At 39.6% G+C, this 20631-nt stretch overlaps 1 protein-coding gene across 1 annotated transcript in view; it reads left to right on the top strand.

The window, feature by feature from the left end:
• Positions 1-20631, top strand: part of DNAH7 (dynein axonemal heavy chain 7) — a 173140-nt gene that overhangs the window by 84556 nt on the left and 67953 nt on the right. The window contains exons 29-38 of the mRNA XM_070732131.1: positions 9-257; positions 1962-2111; positions 3342-3524; positions 4571-4747; positions 5447-5578; positions 6111-6335; positions 7754-7951; positions 11783-11938; positions 16864-17032; positions 18053-18179. Coding sequence (XP_070588232.1) covers positions 9-257; positions 1962-2111; positions 3342-3524; positions 4571-4747; positions 5447-5578; positions 6111-6335; positions 7754-7951; positions 11783-11938; positions 16864-17032; positions 18053-18179 — 1766 coding nt within the window. The remainder of the gene's footprint in view (positions 1-8; positions 258-1961; positions 2112-3341; positions 3525-4570; positions 4748-5446; positions 5579-6110; positions 6336-7753; positions 7952-11782; positions 11939-16863; positions 17033-18052; positions 18180-20631) is intronic.

Below are 20631 nucleotides of genomic sequence, written 5' to 3' on the forward strand. Positions count from 1 at the left end.
TTTGGCAGGGAATCACTTCAGATTTATTTCCTGGTGTGAAGTTGCCAAAGCCAGATTATAACGACATCCTAGAAGCGATCAAGATAAATTGCGAGGAAATGGACTTTCAAATGACTAGCTTCTTTGCAGAGAAAATCTTACAGATATTCGAAATGATGATTGTGCGTCATGGCTTTATGATAGTTGGAGAACCCTTTGGTGGAAAGACCTCTGCCTATCGTGTTTTGGCAGCTGCATTGGGCGACCTGTGTGAAAAAGTAAAATCTATATGCTTCTGTTCAAAATATTAAGAAGCGCAGTCTTAATTCAATTCAACTTCTATACTTACTAATTATTAATAATTGCTATTGTTAAATTAAAATAAATTCCCCTTAAATTCAAAGGGATTTAACTTCCCGAGAGTGTTGTTTTTGATTGCAAACTCAAAACATGTTTGAGTTTTTAACATTAAATGTTTTAAAACTGGAATATTAATCTAGTGATTGTAACCCAACAAGAACAGAATTGGTAGAAATCTACAAATATTTAGTGAATGAGCTCCAATCACATACTTTCCTTATCTGTTTATTAACTGTACAGATGGAATCTGCACACTCCTCTCACCTAGAGTGATTGTCTTTCCCCTGGACCCTGAAAAGAGCCATAACATCTTTGCTTATCGTTAATGGGACATGTCACATAGAATTTATAGTTTCTTTTCCTCTTCTCTTTATTCTGACCTTTTCTATCCTGGGGTGATTATTTTTGGCAACAAAAATAATCCTACTATTCACTTAAGCAATTACCATAGGTGATCCAAAAGCTATTGGGGAAAAAAGGTGATCATGGAAATCAAATCGTTTGGTCAGTAAATCCAAACTTTTAACCTCCACCAAATGTAATAACCCTTTGGAGAATACTGTACCTGAAACAATTGGATTATAGTGTTACCTCGTCTTGCGAACTTAATTTGTTCCATGACGAGGTTTGTAAGGTGAAATTTTCATAAGATGAAACAATGATTCCCATAGGAATCAACGTAAAAGCGAATAATGCGTGCAAGCCCAAAACTCACTCCTTTTGCCTTACACTGCTGGGAATCCCTACCTCTGGACTTATGTTGCCAGCCGAAGCACCCGTTCTTGTGCTGCTGGGATTCCCCTGAGGCTCCCCTCGCTGGGATATCCCACCTCCGGACTTCCGTGTGTTTTGCGATGCTGCAATTTCCCTGAGGCTCCCCTTGCTGGGATTCAAAGCAGTGCCGGCAAAAATGAAGGGAATCCCAGCGAGGGGAGCCTCAGGGAAATCACAGCATCGCAAAAACATGGAAGTCCAGAGGTGGGGTTTCCCAGTGAGGGGAGCCTTCGTCTGGCAATGGAAGTCCGGAGGCGGGGTATCCCAGTGGCGGCGGCTTGGGTTCGTAAGGTAAAAATAGTTCAGAAGAACAGGCAAAAAAATCTTAAACACCGGGTTCATATTGTGAAAAGTTCGTTAGATGAGGCGTTCATAAGACGAGGTACTACTGTATTTCTATTTGTTTGGAGAACATTCAAATTTTTTTGGTCAGGAAGTGCCTGCTATCCTTTTTGGAGCATGATGTCGATTGCCTTTTGATCAGCAGTGGGCTACGAGCCGGAACGCTAAATTGCCCTCACCACCGTGGCTCATAAGTTCTTGCGGGACCAGCACGATTTTGCTGCTGCACCTGTGAAGGTAGCAAAATTGTGCCTGTGTTTCAGCGAGGTTTTACCTGCGGCTCTGTGCGTGATTTTGCTACCTCCACAGGTGTAGCAGCAAAATCACGCTGGTCCCGCAAGAACTTAAGAGCCGCGGCAGCGAGTGCAATTTAGCGTTCCGGCTCGTAGCCCACCGCTGCTTTTGTTCCTAATGACCAAGAAAAGAGTAATTTGTTTATATATTGTTAGATTGATGATATAAATGTGATGTCCACGTGTGAAATGCAGTTTATTTTGTGTGTGCAGGGGCTCATGGAGGAAAATAAGGTTCAGATCACTGTTATCAATCCCAAAGCTATAACCATGGGGCAGCTATATGGACAGTTTGATCCAGTCTCCCATGAATGGTCTGATGGTATCCTCGCCGTCAGTTTTCGAGCATTTGCTTCTTCGTCTGTGAGTAGACCCTCAAAATCAAATGTTTTCAAGTTCATCATATGAAAAAAAAGAAAAACCATGCCAAAGATGGAAAAATGCCTTTAATTGTTGATTTTATCTTAGCCAAACATTCTATGATTTGATCTTTAACTATCATATTTTAAGGAAGGATGGCTAAAGAAATCTGAATTGATAAATCATATTCATTATAACTGGTAGTTGTGAACACATAGTACATTCTTTGTACAGTATTTTCTCATGTGTCCTGAAAAAATTACCGGCTTCAAGAAGGACTGATCCACAGGACTGACCCTTCCTCCCTTCTTGCTTGTATGTTATGTTCTTAACAAATTCTTAGGAGTTTATCTTATAAAAAAGAATAATACATAACTAATACAATAAAGCATCTATGGTAGAAATAATCAATACCATTATTAATTGAAATGATACTTTATTAAGTACAGGACATGGTTGTTTAACTACAGCCACAGGGACTGTTGTGATAGCTGTTGCTAAGCAATGTGATTGTAAAGTCCAATGTCCCATGACCAGGTGGTTTAGCAGTAGCAATCGCAGCGGTCTCCATTTCTGTCCCTATTAAGAGAGTTGGTAAGCGGGAACTTCATGTGATTGAGACTTGCAATTTCCTACTGGCTTCCAAGACGCAAATCAATGGAAAACCAGTGGTCACAACAAGCCTTTCCTTAGGTAGCGTGCAAGAAAGCAAGGGATGAGACACTGTGGGTGGGCAGGTGAGAGCTACAGAGTGCAGGTGGGAGTTACAGGCAGGTGCAAGGGCAGACAGTAGGTGCTATGGATAGATGCAGGCGGGTGAACACTAATGTAGGCAGGTGGTTGAGCACTACAGATTATGGATGGGATTGGGCAAGCAGATACTATGGGGTACAAGAATCCCATGCCACCTAATGGGAGAAAATGGCAAGAATAGCAGGAATCTGTGAGAGAAACTTGGGACTTCCTGCTGATTTTCCTGATAGATTTTGTTTGTGGTAGGGAAAATTTTAAATAGCAATTATGTGACCACAAGATGATGCAACAAGTGTGAGTCAGTTGCCAAATGCCTGAATTGATCATGTGACTGCAGGGATATTATGATAGCCACAACTATGGGGATCAGTCATATGTCTCCACATTCTGTGCCATTGTAACTTTGAATGATTGCTGAACAAATGGTCGCTAAAGGAGGACTGCCTATAAATTAATATCAAAATATTTTTTTCAACTCAGACACCAGATAGGAAATGGCTTATTTTTGATGGACCAGTGGATGCTGTATGGATTGAGAATATGAATACTGTGTTAGACGATAACAAGAAACTCTGTTTGATGAGTGGTGAGATCATCCAGATGTCACAGCAAATGAGCCTTATTTTTGAACCAATGGATTTAGAAGTTGCGTCTCCTGCTACTGTAAGTTTACAGATGAACATATGATTTCTTGCTATTGAATGATATCAGTCTCTCGGGAAAAAAGAAATTGAATTAGACTTCAACAATTATAGTTTATCAAGCCATTTTATTTTATTTTATTCAGGTCTGAGGGAGTAAATCTGGAACTGAAATAACATGTCCTTGATTTTGATCTTTAGAATAATAGGTTGGGGCCTCAGAATCTGAGGGTTTAGTTCTGGATGAGGTTGCACTATCCCAGACAGTCTTGGTGCACAATCGGGGTTTTTTATTAATGAATTAGAAACATAGAAACATAGAAGATTGACAGCAGAAAAAGACCTCATGGTCCATCTAGTCTGCCCTTATATTATTTCCTGTATTTTATCTTAGGATGGATATATGTTTATCCCAGGCATGTTTAAATTCAGTTACTGTGGATTTACCAACCAGGTCTGCTGGAAGTTTGTTCCAAGCATCTACTACTCTTTCAGTAAAATAATATTTTCTCACGTTGCTTCTGATCTTTCCCCCAACTAACCTCAGTTCAAATCCCAGTGAGAATGTATGGTTAGCTGTTGAGGCCAGAATAAGGTCAAAATAGATCTATCCTAGTCTCCCTTAATTTTAAATTCAGCAAAAACATGTTACACACACACACACACACACACACACACACACACGCACGCGCGTGGAAATTATGGAGAAAAAAATAAATATTTTCCCCAAAATAGAAAATCTCTTTTCACATTCCTATACTTTCACTTAGTCTGTGATCTGATTTAAAATTAGATGTGTTTTCTGCCTGATATTGTGTAATAAGTAAATTTAGCCAACCTTTCTTTGTTTGTATTAATTAATTAACTAATTAAATATATATGCCACGAATTTCATGATCAAGCAACTCTAGGTATTTTATAATAAGGCAAAACAACACTATCAATACATTTTATTGAAAAAAAAGATCCCTGATAGTTTCAGCATTAAAGAATGACATTGCTTAGGTATTCTTCCAGGTACATAACCTAGAGGTTTTTATTATATGAAGATGTTCTCCCTCCCTGTAGGTTTCTAGGTGTGGAATGGTCTACATGGAGCCTCAGATGCTGGGCTGGAGACCTGTGATGTTGTCTTGGTTACATCTAATGCCACCTACAGTCACCAGTTTGCATAAAGAATTTATAACAGGCTTATTTGATAGGATCATCCCACTTTCTGTTGAATTTGTTAGAAAATGTACAAAGGTATGGTAAAGTACTATTTATTTACTTTTCAAAATATTATTAACAATACATAAATCTGTTTACACATGAGACATTCACTACTATTAATAGTGATTTTGTAACAAAAAAATTCTCTGTGTGTAAATTTGTGGTTGTGTTGGTTTTTAGGACATAAATGGGTGAGCTCATTGTATTTATTTACTTAAAATAAAAAATACATTTTTGCTTCAGGGGAACTCTGACATGGTCTCTCAGTTGGACAGTGTCCAGATGATCATTTGTTTCAGTGTAAAGATACTTTGCTTAAAGTGGCATAAAATGTTGGGTTTTTAAAAATGTTTGTTTAGTTATTTATGTGCCACATTTTAAAATATTTTTGTGGCAATATAGTTATTAATGGAAATGAAATAAAGATTTCAGCATTGGTTCTACAACTACACAAATTAGTCCCTATTCTACAGTTGGATTTGGTAATTATTATTTCAAGGACATCACATGGGTTGCTAATTTTGTTCTTCCCATACCTGTTATTACAATCTTATTTCTTACCCAAAGTTCTAAGTAAAGAGTCTCTAGAAACCAATGTTTTGTTATTTGGCTCTCTGTGGCCACATTGTTAAAGGTGCGTTACTGTCTAAAGCAAATTCAGTTAAAGTTGTTCCTAAATCAATAATAGAAGAATGGAGTTCAAATTAAGTCATGTTTTTTTTGTTTTTCTAGGAACTTTCTCCAACATCAGACACAAACCTAGTTCGATCTTTAATGAATCTCATGGACTGCATGATGGATGAATTTCACAATGAAGCAAAACTTAAAACTGTTACTGATCGTGAAATATTTTCATGGCTTGAGGTGGGCAAGATCTTTTAAATGCACTAAATACGATAGCTTGAATGAAGTTCTGTAAACTTTTCAGAGTTTAAAAAACTAAGGCAAGAATAAGCATGCCTGTGTGATGTTAAATTCATTTTATTTTTGTATCATCATAAAATTAAAGTCTTGTTTTATTGACAACCTAAAATCAGGTAAAGAATAATAAATAGAAAATTTAACCTGTTGATAATAAAAACTAAAGAATATAAGAACATAAGAATAATTCTGGATCGTATCTAGGCTCACCATGGTCCACATATTTTACTATGGTCTCCACCTACAGTGTGTTGCCAAGCAGAAGATGAAGATACAGATAGTCCTCACTCACTGATTGGGACTGGCAACTCCACCACTAAGTTTAGTTTGGGGTTGCCTTCCCCCCGCCCCCCCATGCAACCTTTGATCACTAGGTTGTGTTTTGTAGATTCCTTAAAACTGTAAGCTTGAAACTTGAAATGTTGTGTTGTGTGTATGAATGACTACTTTGATTTTTTGTTTTTGAATACTCCAGAGTATTTTTGTGTTTGCACTCACATGGTCTGTTGGAGCCAGTTGTAGAGAAGATGATCGACTGAAGTTTGACAAGATTGTGCGTGAACTGCTTCAAGGACCAATGTCTGATGAGACAAGAGAAAAGTATAAATTGTTGAGTGGGGTTGAGCATTTCCGGGCAAAAATCTTAACTGTTCCCTATCCAGAAGATGGAACAATTTATGAGTACCGATTTATCAAAGATGTGAGTGTGTTTGTTTTGAACAGAGATTTTCAGACAGTAATTGATAAAATTATTTTCAAGATGATTTCTTCTCGTAATCTAATTGCTTGTATTGTGGGAATTGGCTCTCATATATATGAAAAAAGCAATAACTGTGGAAGTAGGACACATTTATTTATTAAGTGCTTGATATATTCATTACATTATGATAAGAAGCAAAGTTAAGATTTGCCATTGAGATAAATTTATACTTATTCTCATCAGGAAGATGCTATCTAAAGTTGTATTTCAGCTGAAGTCAATGTGCTTTAAAATGGTCCTTAACCCCTTTCCATTGAAATCAATAGAAAGTAGTTCAGTGTTACCAATTGGAAATAATAAGGTCCAATCATTTGACAGCCAAAAAGTTGCAGGACAAATTACTTAACAGGTGCTGGTTAAAGGTTTGGGGTGAGGGGAAACCTTAGTCTGTGTCATGAAATTTTGGTTTTATTATGGTGGATGCAGAACCTGCTCTACAGAACCTTGCTTTTATATGTTTTATCAATTAATAAGTTGTTCAGAGTTGCTGAGTCAAGCAGCCTATAGATAAAATAAATAAGTAAGTACAGTGTTCCCTCGATTTTCGTGGGTTCAAACTTCGTGAAATGGCTATACCACGGTTTTTCAAAAATATTAATTAAAAAATACTTCGCTGTTTTTTCCCCTATACCATGGTTTTTCTCACCCGATGACATCATACGTCATCACCAAACTTTCATCCACCCTTAATAAATATTTTTTTAAATAAACTTTAATAAATAAACATGGGGAGTAATAATTTAAATGGTTACTAAGGGAATGAGAAATTGCAGTTTAGGGGTTTAAAGTGTTAAGGGAAGGCTTGTGATACTGTTCATAGCCAAAAATAGTGTATTTACTTCTGCATCTCTACTTCGCGGAAATTCGACTTTCGCGGGCGGTCTTGGAACGCATCCCCCACGAAAATCGAGGGAACACTGTACTGTAAATAAGTAAAGAAACAAACACAAAGAATTTCACCGTGGGCCAGATCTAAGTAGTACTCCACTGGCAAGATCCAGCTGCCCGGGCCTTGAGTTTAACACCCCTGGTCTAGGCCAAGTCAGGACCTGATCTTCAGTTTTAAATGTATAACTGTTGCACAGCGTACTATACTTGGGGGGGGGGACGGGACACTTTCTAGTCTTCTGTTATTTATTATTACAATTTTAAAGAATAAAGAAAAAACTAATGCTGACATAAATACATAGTTTAAAAAGTCAACTATAAGCACAAAGTGTCTAAGCACTTTGAAATATTCAGTTGCTAATGCAATGAGTTATGCATGGTATCACTGGATCAGGAAATTGCAGGGTCATGTACTTTCCCCCCTTTTACTGCAATGCTTTCTGATTATTTGGTCTTAAATTTTGAAACAGGGAGCTGGAAGATGGGAACCATGGATAGAAGCACTTCAGTCAGCTCCACCTATACCAAAGGATATGCTGTTCAATGAAATCATTGTTCCCACTTTGGATACTATACGATACTTTTCATTAATGGAGTTACTGACAACACACCAGAAACCTGCCATCTTTGTTGGACCTACAGGAACTGGCAAGAGTTCATATATTATAGTAAGTATACATGAAACAGGCATTATACATGGGACAAGATCTCTACAGTTTCAATTAAAGGAATGGGTTGCTCCAAGAAAGCTGTATCCTTCATTTCTTAACCTAAATCTTACATTGTTCAGAGTTAGATTGATTGTGTTCAAATCATCCTCCCTCCCTCCCCCCCTCCCTCCATCCCCCCTCCCTCCCTCCCCCCCTCCCTCCCTCTGTAGAATATACCGTATGTATTAGACCATTTTGAAAACTTGAAGATTGTTAATATACAATTTGTGTTATTTCAATACAAATGTTTCCAATAAAATATCACCATAGCAAATGGCAAGAAGGCCTGTAGAAAACTTTTTCCAAATATCTATATCTATATTTATATATCTATATACAGTGGTACCTCAAGATACGAACCTAATTGGTTCCAGGAGGGGGTTCGTAAGACGAAAGGTTCGTAAGACGAAACATTGTTTCCCATAGGAAACAATGTAAAGTCAATTAATCTGTGCAACAACAAAAAAAAACAACGCAAAAAAACGCTGCCGCCCGGCTGTCACCTTTTAAAACAGCCCGGGGGCTTCTCAGCGACCTCCCGAACGCCAGCTCCTCCTCCTCTTCTTGCTTCTCTACAAAATGACAGCTGGGTGGCGGGGCTTCTCAGCGAAAGTTCGGGTTTGGGAGGCCGCTTTGAGTTTTTGGCTGGGGGGGGGAGGCAGGAGGTCCCGCCTGACACCCCCCACCCCTTCCCCCCCAGCCACAAACCCAAAGGTCCCCACCACAGCACCCGCTGCAGGAGACTTAGCCTCCCGATCCTCCCCGCCCCTCACCCGGCCTCCCAAGCGCTTTTGCCCAATGGGAAACGAAGCGCTGGGGTGGGGGGTGTCCTGACAACTCCCACCCCAGTGCTTTGCCTCCCGCCAGGCAAGAGCGCTCTTCTGCTGGCCACAGGCGAGGGACGGGGGCGAGGGTGCCTCCTGCGGCGGAGACATTTGGGTTTTTGGCTGGGGGAAAGGCAGGAGGTCCGGCGCTTCGCCTGCCCTCCCAGCCAAAAGGCAAAGCCGCACAGCTCCACAGCTGCCGAAGGAGGCTTAACCCTGCCCCTCTGTCCCACCCATCGCCCGTGGTCAGCAGAAGAGCGGGGGCAGGCAGGAGGCAGTTCTTCAGCGGCTGTGGAGCTGCGCGGCTTTGCCTTTTGGCTGGGAGGCAGGTGAAGCGCTGGACCGCCTGCCTTTCCCCCAGCCACATTCGCCTCCCTCCACCGCCAGCGGCATCCAGCTCCTCCTCTTCTCGCTTCTTTACAAGATGACAGCTGGGCGGCGGCACGGAGGCTGGAGACGGCGGGTGCCTGTGGAAGAGGTCCGCAGGAGAACTGGGGGGAGCTGCCTGCAGCACCTGCCTGCAGCAAAGGCACCCGCCACCACCACCTTTGCCTTTCTCCGCCACCACCAGCATCCAGCTCCTCCTCCGCTTCTTGCTTCTCTACAAAATGACAGCCGAGCAGTGGAATATGGGAGGAGGAGGGAGGAGCTAAGTGGCCAGAGAAAGCGCCGCTGGGCTGGGAACGTCTTTGGCCACTTAGGAAGGTTCTCCTGCCCCCCCCAACCGAAAACCCAAAAGGGGTCTGCTGCTGCCCGCGTGAGCCATGAGGCATGCTGGGAAGCCCCGCAGCCCGGCTGTCACTTTTTAAAACAGCCGGGAGTTTTCCCAGCAGCCTCCGAGAACCGAGAACCCAAACGCCAAACCCTCCACGCACTTTGCCCTGAATGCCTCCTGGCTCACGTGGGCAGCAGCAGACCCCCTTTGGGTTTTCGGCTCGGGGGGAGGGCAGGAGGACCTTCCTAACTCCCTCCCCCTGAGCCGAAAACCCAAAGGGGGTCTGCGAAAAACACAAAGAAACACAAAAAAACAAAAAACAAACTGCCGGCGGTTTCAGCCTCCCTTTGCCCCACGCTGCTTCGCCCTGCCTGTTGTCCTGGGAGAAGTGCTGGGGGGAGACGACAGCTGGGCAGTGGGGCTTCTCAGAGGCCTCCCGAACCCGAACTTCCGCGTTCGGCATTCGGAGGCTCCTGGGAAGCCGCTCGGCTGTTTTAAAAGGTGACCGCCGGGCTGGGGGGCTTCCCAGCAACCTCCCAAACCGCGAACTTTTGCCGAACTTCCGGGTTTGGGGTTCGGGGGGGTGCTGGGAAGCCCCCCAGCCCGGCGGTCACCTTTTAAAACAGCCGAGCGGCTTCCCAGGAGCCTCCGAACGCCGAACCCGGAAGTTCGGGTTTGGCGTTCGTAACTCGAAAAAAGTTTGTAAGAAGAGGCAAATTTTTTCTGAACCCCGGGTTCGTATCACAAGTTGTTCGTAAGACGAGGGGTTCGTATCTTGAGGTACCACTGTATCTATATATATATTATATATATTTCCAACATTATTAGTTAGCTTTATTAGTTATTTTTAAATAACTTCACTTTATTGGGGGATTTTTCTTCTTTTAATATTCTATTTTGCTTATCCTTTATCTGACTCAGATTCTGATAAGTAATTTATACTATAGAGCTATTGGTAATAATGAAGTTAATTCTTGTCACTTTCCAAAATACTGTGAATGAACAATACTAAACTTTCTGTATTGAACATCCCAAATCTGCTCTGATTTGTGATGGATGCTGCGTGTAACATAAAGTTTATGGCGCTGCCATTCTTTGCAGATTTAGCCTAACACACACAGCCTGAAACTAAATGTAACCTGGACAAGGACTGACACAAACATCTAATTCTTTTAACAGCTGAGAAAGGCATTTTACTGTTGGAGACTAATTCCCTTTAGGCATCCATTCCCTTCCTAGAAGTCAACTTCCTCCTGTTTCAAGTATTTAGTGGCATTAGATTGAAGTTAATCCGGTCTTCATTACTTGCATGTAAGAAATTGCTGTTTATTAGAGAGGGTGATTGCTAACCTGCATGATTATACATTCTAACATACTTATAATTTCTAAAATAATATTTCCTATTTTTTTGAAAATTGTTTTTGGGTAGAACTCTGAACTTTAGATTTGGAGAAACCATAAAAGATCCCCAGGACTAACATCTTTGCAGAACTTAGGGTCTGACAACCAATTTCTGTATAGGTAGTCCTCGACTTAACCAAAATTTTGAGTCCAAAATTTCTGTTTGTCAATGGAGGCAGTTGTTAAGTGGACATGAGCCATTTTACGACTTTTCTTGCCTCAGTCATTAAACGAATCACTGCAGTTGATAAGTTAGTTATCTGGTTGTTAAGTGAATCTGGCTTCCCTATTAACTTTGCTTGTCAGAAGGTCACAAAAGGTAATCAAATGACCCTGGAACACAACAAGCTCATAAATATGAACCAGTTGCCAAGCATCTGAATTTTGATCACATCATGGGGATGTTGCAAAAATTCTAATTGTGAAAAATGGTCCTAAGTGACTTTTTTTCAGTGCCATTGTAACTTGGAATGGTCACTAAACAAATTGTTGCAAAGGCATGGACTACCTATATTTATTGAAAGATTTATTGTGATATTCTGGAACTTGCTAATGAGTCCAATAATATTACAAAATATCAGTGATCCATACAATCTTAATCTATATAAAAAGGTGTCTTTAGATTTAGAATTCCTTTGGTTCATTTCTGCAGGAAACTCATTAGAGAGACTTGAATGTTAATGACTTTGCGTTTGCTCATCATTTTTCTAAAGATTAACTAGCAAACCTGAAGGAAAAAAAACCCCACCTCATTGGAATGACTTGCAATAAAAACAGCCCTTCCGCTTGTCTTTTTTTGTGCCACCACATTGATTTGCTCATGTGACCCAATCTTTTCTATCTTGACAGGATTTTCTCTTAAATCGTTTAAATAAGGAAATCTACAAACCACTGCTCATTAACTTCTCAGCGCAGACAACAGCAGCCCAGACTCAGAACATCATTATGTCTAAGCTTGATAAAAGGAGAAAAGGAGTCTATGGTCCACCCCTAGGAAAGAAAATGGTAACTTTTTAAAAAGTGAAATGCAAATTCTCACCCTCTGTATTTTTTAAAAAATTGGTATGTTTGGAGTGCCAAATAGAGATACAATACATCTCTTGTCAAAAACACAATTTATTTATTTATTTGTTTGTTTGTTTGTTTTATCGCGTATGTATTGGTGGTATACAAAGATATAATATTTATATACATGATACTAGTAAAAGAGAAACATTAGGACAGGAGACAGAAGGCATGATGGTGCACTTATGCACGCCCCTTACTGACTTCTTAGGAATTGGGAAAGGTCAACAGTGGATAATCTAAGGGTAAAGTTTTGGGGGTTAGGTGATGATACTACAGAGTCTGGTAGTGAGTTCCATGCATCAACTACTCGGTTACTAAAGTCGTATTTCCTGCAGTCGAGTTTAGAGCGGTTTATTTTAAGTTTGTATCTGTTGTGTGCTCGTGTGTTGTTGTGTAGTCATTGATAGGAAGGACGTTGTAGCAGATGATTTTATGTGCTATGCTTAGGTCGTGTTTAAGACAATGTAGTTCTAAGCTTTCTAAGCCTAGAATTGTAAGTTTAGTTGTGTATGTAGGGTATTCTGTTATAAGTGGAGGAGTGGAGGGCTCTTCTAGTAAAGTATTTCTGGACATTTTCTGGGGTGTTTATGTCCGAAATGTAGTGCGGGTTTCAGACAAATGAGCTGTATTCAAGCATTGGTCTGGAGAAAGTTTTGTATGCTGTGGTTAGTAGTGTGAGATTACCGGAGCTGAAGCTACGTAGGATTAGGTTAACAACTCTTGGTATGTGTTCTGTCTGGGTGCCCCCAGACTTCAACACCAACTGGAAAAAGCAGCCAGACACGCTGGTAAAAGCAAAAGCACTTTATAGTGTGAAAAATAAACACAGAGAAAAACCTGTTCTTCCCAACAGGCAGGCTATGAGACTTCACAGCAGAGTCCTGATGGCCAGACAATACAGCAGACTTCTTGCTGGCACACCCACCACTGTAGAGAATAAGACCCACACCTTTTCCCCCCAAGGTTTCAGTATTCAAAGTCACAAACCAGAATTCCAAGACGCCAAAGATCACAGCCAGGTCCCAGGACTCCCAAAGATAATACTCCACAAGCCAGGAAGGGTGGGTCTGCCTTTTCAGCCTTTCCAGAGAGCACCACACCCAAACCCAGCTGTTGCCTCTTTAGTGCTAAAAGTACCTGGCTAATTGTTCCCTTCTTGTGTTGCTCTTCTCTGCCGGAGATCGATTATTGCTTGTGCATTTTCATCTAAGGAATCCAGGCTGCTTGCTGGGGAGAGCTCTCTCTCGGGGGACTCTGGCTGTCCTCCCTCTCCCTCAGCCTGAAATTCCTCCTCCCCGTCTGCCTGAACCTCCTGTTCCTCATCCTCCCCCTCTGAGCAGGAAGCCGGCAGAGGATCAGCCGTTCCCTGAGGGGCCTCAGACGGAATCACAACAGTATGTAAATTGCTGCCTAATTTCAAACTGTAGCAAAATGGTTATACAAGATTTTAAACATGGAGGCAGCAGTTTTCACTTGTATCGCATGTTCACAATGGGTATGGTATTGCTATACATTGCAAACATATATAGGAATACAAATGAGCCAGTGTTGGTCTATAAGTTTGGAAACTGGGCTAGAAACCAGGAGAATGTGAGTTCTAGGCCTGCCTTAGATATGAAAGCCAGCTGAATGACTTTGGGCCAATGGACCAGTCACACATTCTCAACCCAACCCATCTCACAGAATTGCTGTTGTGGAGCCAATAGGAGAAGGAAGTATTAAATATGTTTGCTGTCTTGAATTATTTATAAAATAATAAAGATGGGATGATCTTTTTTAAAAAAAAAAGATCATAGAAGAAATAACCCATGTAGTTCAACTCTAAATCTGATTCAGAGTTTGGATTTGCTTAATGTGTTAAAAAGAAACTTGGGGGCACAATTTTGGATCATGTAATCGCCAAAATCCAACTAACTATTACTGCCAAATAATGCAAAAGCTACACTTACCTCCAAATAAATTGAACAGAAGGAATCTGTTAATTCCTTCTGCATCGTACTACCCACTTTCTTGAGTTTTCGTGACTTCTAAATTCATTGATTAACACAAAATCCTAAGTCCCAAGAATAAGTCAAGAATAAGACAAAGCTGTGATTTTCATTTTCTCCCTCCTTGGACCATAGGTCTGGGGAATGAAAGAAGGGCAAAGGTGGGAAGAGGAATAACTATCTAAGCTGTTCAGGTAGATGCTGATTCCAACTGCACTTAGCTGGCAACCCCCACCATTCCATGGCTTTGGAGTAGATGTTATTGACATGCAAAAATGAACAAATTGCCTAGGTAAAGCAATTACTAGATCACCTGTCTCATGCAAACAAGTACCTTTCAATTACTGAATAGAAGACAGAATTGTGGCAGTGATGGTTTGTCAGTAACTGGCTGAAGTAATTGGAGCTAGACCATGTTCATACCCCACCCTCTACACACACACACACACACACACACACACACACACACACACACACACACACAAGGATATGGTGAGTTGATCCATCTTTCTAGACAGATGTTATTAATGGCGTCTAGAATGGTAGAATAATGAGATGGGAACAATGTGCCACATCATTTTAGATTGAGAATTAATGATTATATTTTACTATTCTCTGGAGTAAATGAACTAAGAAGCAGACATTTTTATAACACTTTTTAACAGAGTCAGCCTATTGCCCCCACAATCTGGGTCCTCATTTTACCTACCTCGGAAGGATGGAAGGCTGAGTCAACCTGCATACGCTGCCAACAAAGTATAAATATAATGAATTAATCACTGAATCAATAAAAAAATAATATGTGCATATTTCTAATATGACTTTTTTGAGCAAATTACAAAGTATATGTAAAATTTATATTTTACAAGAAATCACTTAAAAACATCAAATAATTTGAAGACCCATAATACGGGCTAAAACAAATAGCAGACCAATAGCAAAACAAAACAAATCTAATGAAGGTCATTGCAAATGGAACTCAGCTGTTTCCAATGTAGTACAGAACTTTAATTTTGGAAATGGAAATGTCGCCCTCCAAACAGCTTTCCAAAAACTTTGGCATAAGGAAGATTAGGACTGTGACACCAAAAGCTATAGGAAAAAGTGTTTGTAAACAGCTGAACAAAATTTGCAGTAGTAAAAAATATAGTGAAAAAAACCTAGACTGTACTTTTGTCATCCACTGGTTTTGTTACTGGCTAACAAAATGCCATTTAGCAGTTCAAATTGAGTAAAATTGCCTCCCATTAGCATGCATATAAACTACAAAGAATTCATTGTGCAGTGGAACTACACTTTTCTTAATCTTTTTTCCCCTTGCAATCAGTTTGTATTGTTTCATTGATCAGCCAGCTCATGGGCAGCTTCCAGGCCATAATCTTTTTTTAAGACCCAGCAAAGGAAAACAAGTTCATGTGCAAAGTTTCTCACAGAAGAAAAAAAGAGAAAAAAATTAGCTTGGCTTCACATATTACACTAAGACATGGCTTGTTTAACCACAGTTTATTAATTATAACACAATTGTCTATGTTTATGCAACACACAAAAAAACCGGATTGTAATTTAGCATAGTCCATTAGAATCTATAAAAATGAGGGTGGCAGAACGTCCTTAATATGTATCTCTAGTGGTTTTTCAGATTTCTGTAACGCAGATACTAAAGATATATACTTTTAGTACATGAGTAGCTATATTCACTGTATCTATCCTAGGAATAGGTTCAGGTAGTCCTCAACTTATGACCATAATTGAGCCCAAAATTTCTGCTGTTAAGTGAGACATTTGGTTAAGTAAATTTTGCCCCATTTTACGACCTTTCCTCAACAATTGTTATTTGAATCATTGCAGTTGTTACATTAGCAACATGGTTGTCAAATGAATCTGGTTTCCCCATTGACTTTGCTTGTTGGGGGGTAGGGGGGTAAGATTGTCACAAGAAGTGATCACATGACCTTAGGACAGTGTTTCTCAACCTTGGCAACTTGAAGATATCTGGACTTCAATTCCCAGAATTCTGGGAGTTGAAGTCCAAATATCTTCAAGTTGCCAAGGTTGGGAAACACTGCCTTAGGACACTGCAACTGTCATAAATATGAGTCAACTGCCAAGCATCTGAATTTTGATTGTGACTGTGGAGATACTGCAAAGGTCGTAAATGTGAAAAATGGTCATAAATCCCATTTTTTGGTGCCATTGTAACTTGTAACAGTCACTAAATGAACTTTGTAAGTTGAGGACAGTACAAGTAGAGCAAAGGATTGAATGCTGTCTTAACCCTTGATTTAGAATTGAGTCAAGGTACCTAAGATGAAGGGCTGAGATGTGTTGGACTCCAATCAATAGAAAGTGGGAATTTTCCCATAGCATTTTACAGTCTTAGAAATGTACAAGAGGAGAGCAGGTTGCTTTGTGATTGATTTGCCTGGGAGAAAAGCTTTCTCTAAATGACCTCAGCAGCATATTTATAATGTCTTTATTTTATCTATTTTATTTATTTATTTATTTTGTCCAATACACAACGAGAGTTTTAGAGGATATATATATATATATATATATATATATATATATATATATATATATATATACACACACACACACACACACACACACACACACACACACACACAGTAAAATACATGATGAAGGTTACAGAGGAGATACAGTACTCATAGTAAAATATATCTATGAAAGAATAGAAAAGAAGATATAGTAATAGAACATATCAATAAAAGAATAGAAGAAGAAGAAAAATAATAGAAGAAGAGATATAGGAATAGAAAAAAAGATATAGGAAATATAGGAGAGCAATAGTGTAACTATTGTGGACCACATACACAATCAGTGTCCTTTTGAGAAACCGTTTTGTTTTTCAAGGTGGTATTTGTTGATGATGTCAATATGCCAGCAAGAGAAGTCTATGGGGCTCAACCTCCAGTGGAGTTACTTCGTCAGTGGTTGGATCACTGGAACTGGTATGATCTGAAAGACTGCACTATGATTAGACTTGTGGACATCCAGATCATTTGTGCAATGGGGCCCGCAGGTATGCTTTTTCGTTCTAGTTAGAGAATACGTCTCTAATGTGCTACTGATTTATTCTTTTTAAATATTCAAATTAAAGTCATGTCTTTTCTTGTCATTCATGCATCATCTTTTAAATTTGCTTGTACAGGAAGGGGCCTCTAAGGCTAAAAATGACCGAGTCTCTCTGGAATCTGGATCTTTGAGAAGATCTGTAAAGAGCCTCAGTGCTCTGTTGCAGCTGAGCTGACGGTTGCAAAAAATGAATCCTCTTTCCCCTTGAATTTTCTATTGTTAGCTTAGAGGGAAAATATGTAGGGGGGTCTACAATTTAATATGTGGGAAAAAAATAATTCCAGAATTCCATGTCTGAGCTAGAAACACATCGGCTGATCCATGCTTTTAATTCTCATCCCCCCCCCCCCAACATAAAGAAGTGGAGATACCAATTTTGGTTTAAAAGATATGGTTTGTATAAGAGATCCCATAAACCAGCGGTCCCTAACCTTTTGGGCACCAGGGACTGGTTCCATGGAGAGAGGGGTTTTTTGTGGACTGCAGGGGGCATGGTTTCGCGTGCTGCTGTGCTTGTTTGCATGGTCTGATATCTGGCTTGCTGCGGACCAGTGCCAGTCCATGGACTGAAAGTTGGGGACCTCTGCCACAAACCTTTTCTCAAAATGATTAAAGATGTAGATTTGACACTTGTAAATCCTACCTTTGACCAATCCTAAATATTATCATGGATCAAGAGTCTTTATAAGTAATAACTGTAGATCTTTAGTGAGTGCTTATTGATGTAGCAAGACTTGGGATACGATTACTGGCACTTTTACTGTATTAGTGTGTAAAAGGCTTACACATTCCTCCTTCCTCAAAATAAATTCTCTTTTGCCTGTGGCCCGGGCATTTGGATTACAGAAACTGCTCTTAATGTAAAGTCTCCTTTGATTGATGAATGGAGAATTCAAATTGGTCGCAGAAGTGTTTGATAGATTTAGATTTATTGTATGTGTGCATCAGTGAATTGCTTTCCCTACAGGTGGAGGTCGAAATGCAATCACTCCTCGATTCCTGCGACACTTCAACACAATTACCATCAATGAGTTTGATGATGTTTCGATGTATACAATTTTCTCCCGAATATTAGATTGGCATCTTACTTTATGGTAGGTGACGTTGTTATGTTGTGGCATATTAACCTAAATAAAAAAGATAATGATAACCTGCCTTACCATCCTTCCTAAACATAATGCTATCCAGAGGAGTTATGTTGTAGTATCTGCATTTGCCACCAGCAGGTCTCTAAAGATATTGACCCTTTGAAAGCATCACAACATGCCAATATACTGTAGCAAAACTTCAAATTAACTATTAAAAGCCACCCCCCTCCCCAACTGCATTAAAGCCCAATCTATTTATGTATTTATTTATTCATTCATTCATTCATTCATTCATTCATTCATTTATTAGATTTATTAGATTTATTAGATTTATTAGATTTATTAGATTTATTAGATTTGTATGCTGCCCCTCTCTGTAGACTCGGGGCGGCTCACAGCATACAATAAGATAATTCATAACAAATCTAATAAATTTAAAAAACATTTTAAAAAACCATTATTAAACCAGCCATACACACACACCAATTTCCCTAGTAATACACCACTTTACAGGTTCTATATCGATCTTCCTGGATATGTCCAATGCCATGTCTTCAGATTCTGGTGGAAGTCCAGCAAGACCTCTCCTGGGTCCCATCAGATGACATTCATTCATGGACAGGGTCTGCAACATGACTGTCTGCTGGATGTGAAAGTTATAATTTTATATTTTATGAATAAATGAATGAATTAGGATCGACACAAATAGCAATAGCACTTAAACTTATATACCACTTCACAGTGCTTTACAGTCCTCTCTAAGAGGTTTATAGAGTCAGCATATTGTCCCCAATACTCTGGGTCCTCATCTTACTGACCTCGGAAGGATGGAAACCTGAGTCAACCTTGAGGCAGTGAGAATTGAACTGCCAAACTGCTAGCAGCCATCAATCAGAAGAAGTAGCTTGCAGTACTGCATTGTAACCACTACACTATCATGGTTCTTATGTGAGGCAATTCCCTAAAAAGTTAGCTGTTGTGTTCTGAATTGTATCTATTTTCCATATAGTTGCCAATTGTGCAATCTTCAGTGTTCTGAAAACGAACATCTCCATATCCAAATAATCAAGGAAATTACTGTATTACAGTTAGTTCTCAATTTATGACCACAATTGAGCCAAAAGTTTATGTTGTTAAATGAAAAATTATTAAGTGAGCTTTGCCCCATTTTATGACTTTTCTTGCCATAGTTAAGTGAATTATTGTAGTTATTAAGTTAAGTGAACCTGACTTTCCCATTGAATTTGCTTGTCAGAAAGTCACAAAAGCCATTCATTTAGACTTTGTTGCCCAATCCTGAAAGATTAAGGGCGGCTCACAATAATAGAGCTATAAAACAGTATAAAATCAATTTATAACTTTAATAACAATATAAAATCCTTAATTTAATCCATACAATCATACCATCTCACACATACTAATCAATTATTTTGGCTGGAATTAAAAGATGCCAGTTCTCACGGCTCCCAGGCCTGCCGGCAAAGTCAGGTTTTCAAGGCTTTCTGGAAAGGAGAGTGGGGGCAGTACAGACCTCGGGAGTGGGTAGTTGGTTCCAAAGAGCCAGGGTCACCACAGAGAAGGCCCTCCCCCATGGGCCTGCCAACTGATGCTGCTTAGTCAACAAGACCCGGAGAAGGCCAACCCTGTGGGATCTAATTGGTCACTAGAAGTATCCGTAGTGTCCTAAGCCATGTAGGGATTTATAGCTGATAAGCAACACCTTGAATTGTGATCAGAAACCAATTGTAAGCCTTCCACATGACCCAAGACACATCATAAGTATGAACCAGTTACCGATGATCTGAATTTTGATCATATGATCATGGTCATAAGTGAAAAACAGTCATAAACCAATTTTTGCAATGCCATTGTAACTTCAAATGGTCATTAAATGAACTGTTGTAAGTCAAGGACTTACTATATTTCTAGAACGTTACTTGTGCTGACCCAATAATCTCATTATAAGCTAAAGAACACCAAGAACTGGACAACTAAGCAACTAAAGAATATGAATTTCCCCGAGTAAACAAATTGGAGGAATAATTTTTCTGGATTGGTTTCATAAAATGAATATAGTGTAATGGCTGACTCTTGATCACTGCTTTTGAGTGATAATTTTTGGTCCTTGATTGCTTGAAGGCCAAGGGTTCTTAAATCAGTCTCATGGATTGTAAAATAATTTGACTTCTCTGCGTAATTCATTCATACCATCCAGACAATATCTGTACATCTGACATTTTTTAATTTTTTTCATAAATGGAAGTTGCTGGTTTTGTTTAGTGAACAGTTTTATTGATTACTATTACTATGTATCCAAGTATGTAGCCATCGTGTATGTAAACTAAACTTATATTTATAATCCAATACAAAGAATTTGATGAATGTAGGAAATCCTCCAAGTTTCTATTTTGTGTTGTATGAGTTGTCCTACTGCCTACTGCTTTCATCTTTTCAATCA

Source organism: Erythrolamprus reginae, chromosome 1 (genome assembly GCF_031021105.1).
Source record: "Erythrolamprus reginae isolate rEryReg1 chromosome 1, rEryReg1.hap1, whole genome shotgun sequence".
NCBI classification, from domain to species: Eukaryota; Metazoa; Chordata; class Lepidosauria; order Squamata; family Dipsadidae; genus Erythrolamprus; species Erythrolamprus reginae.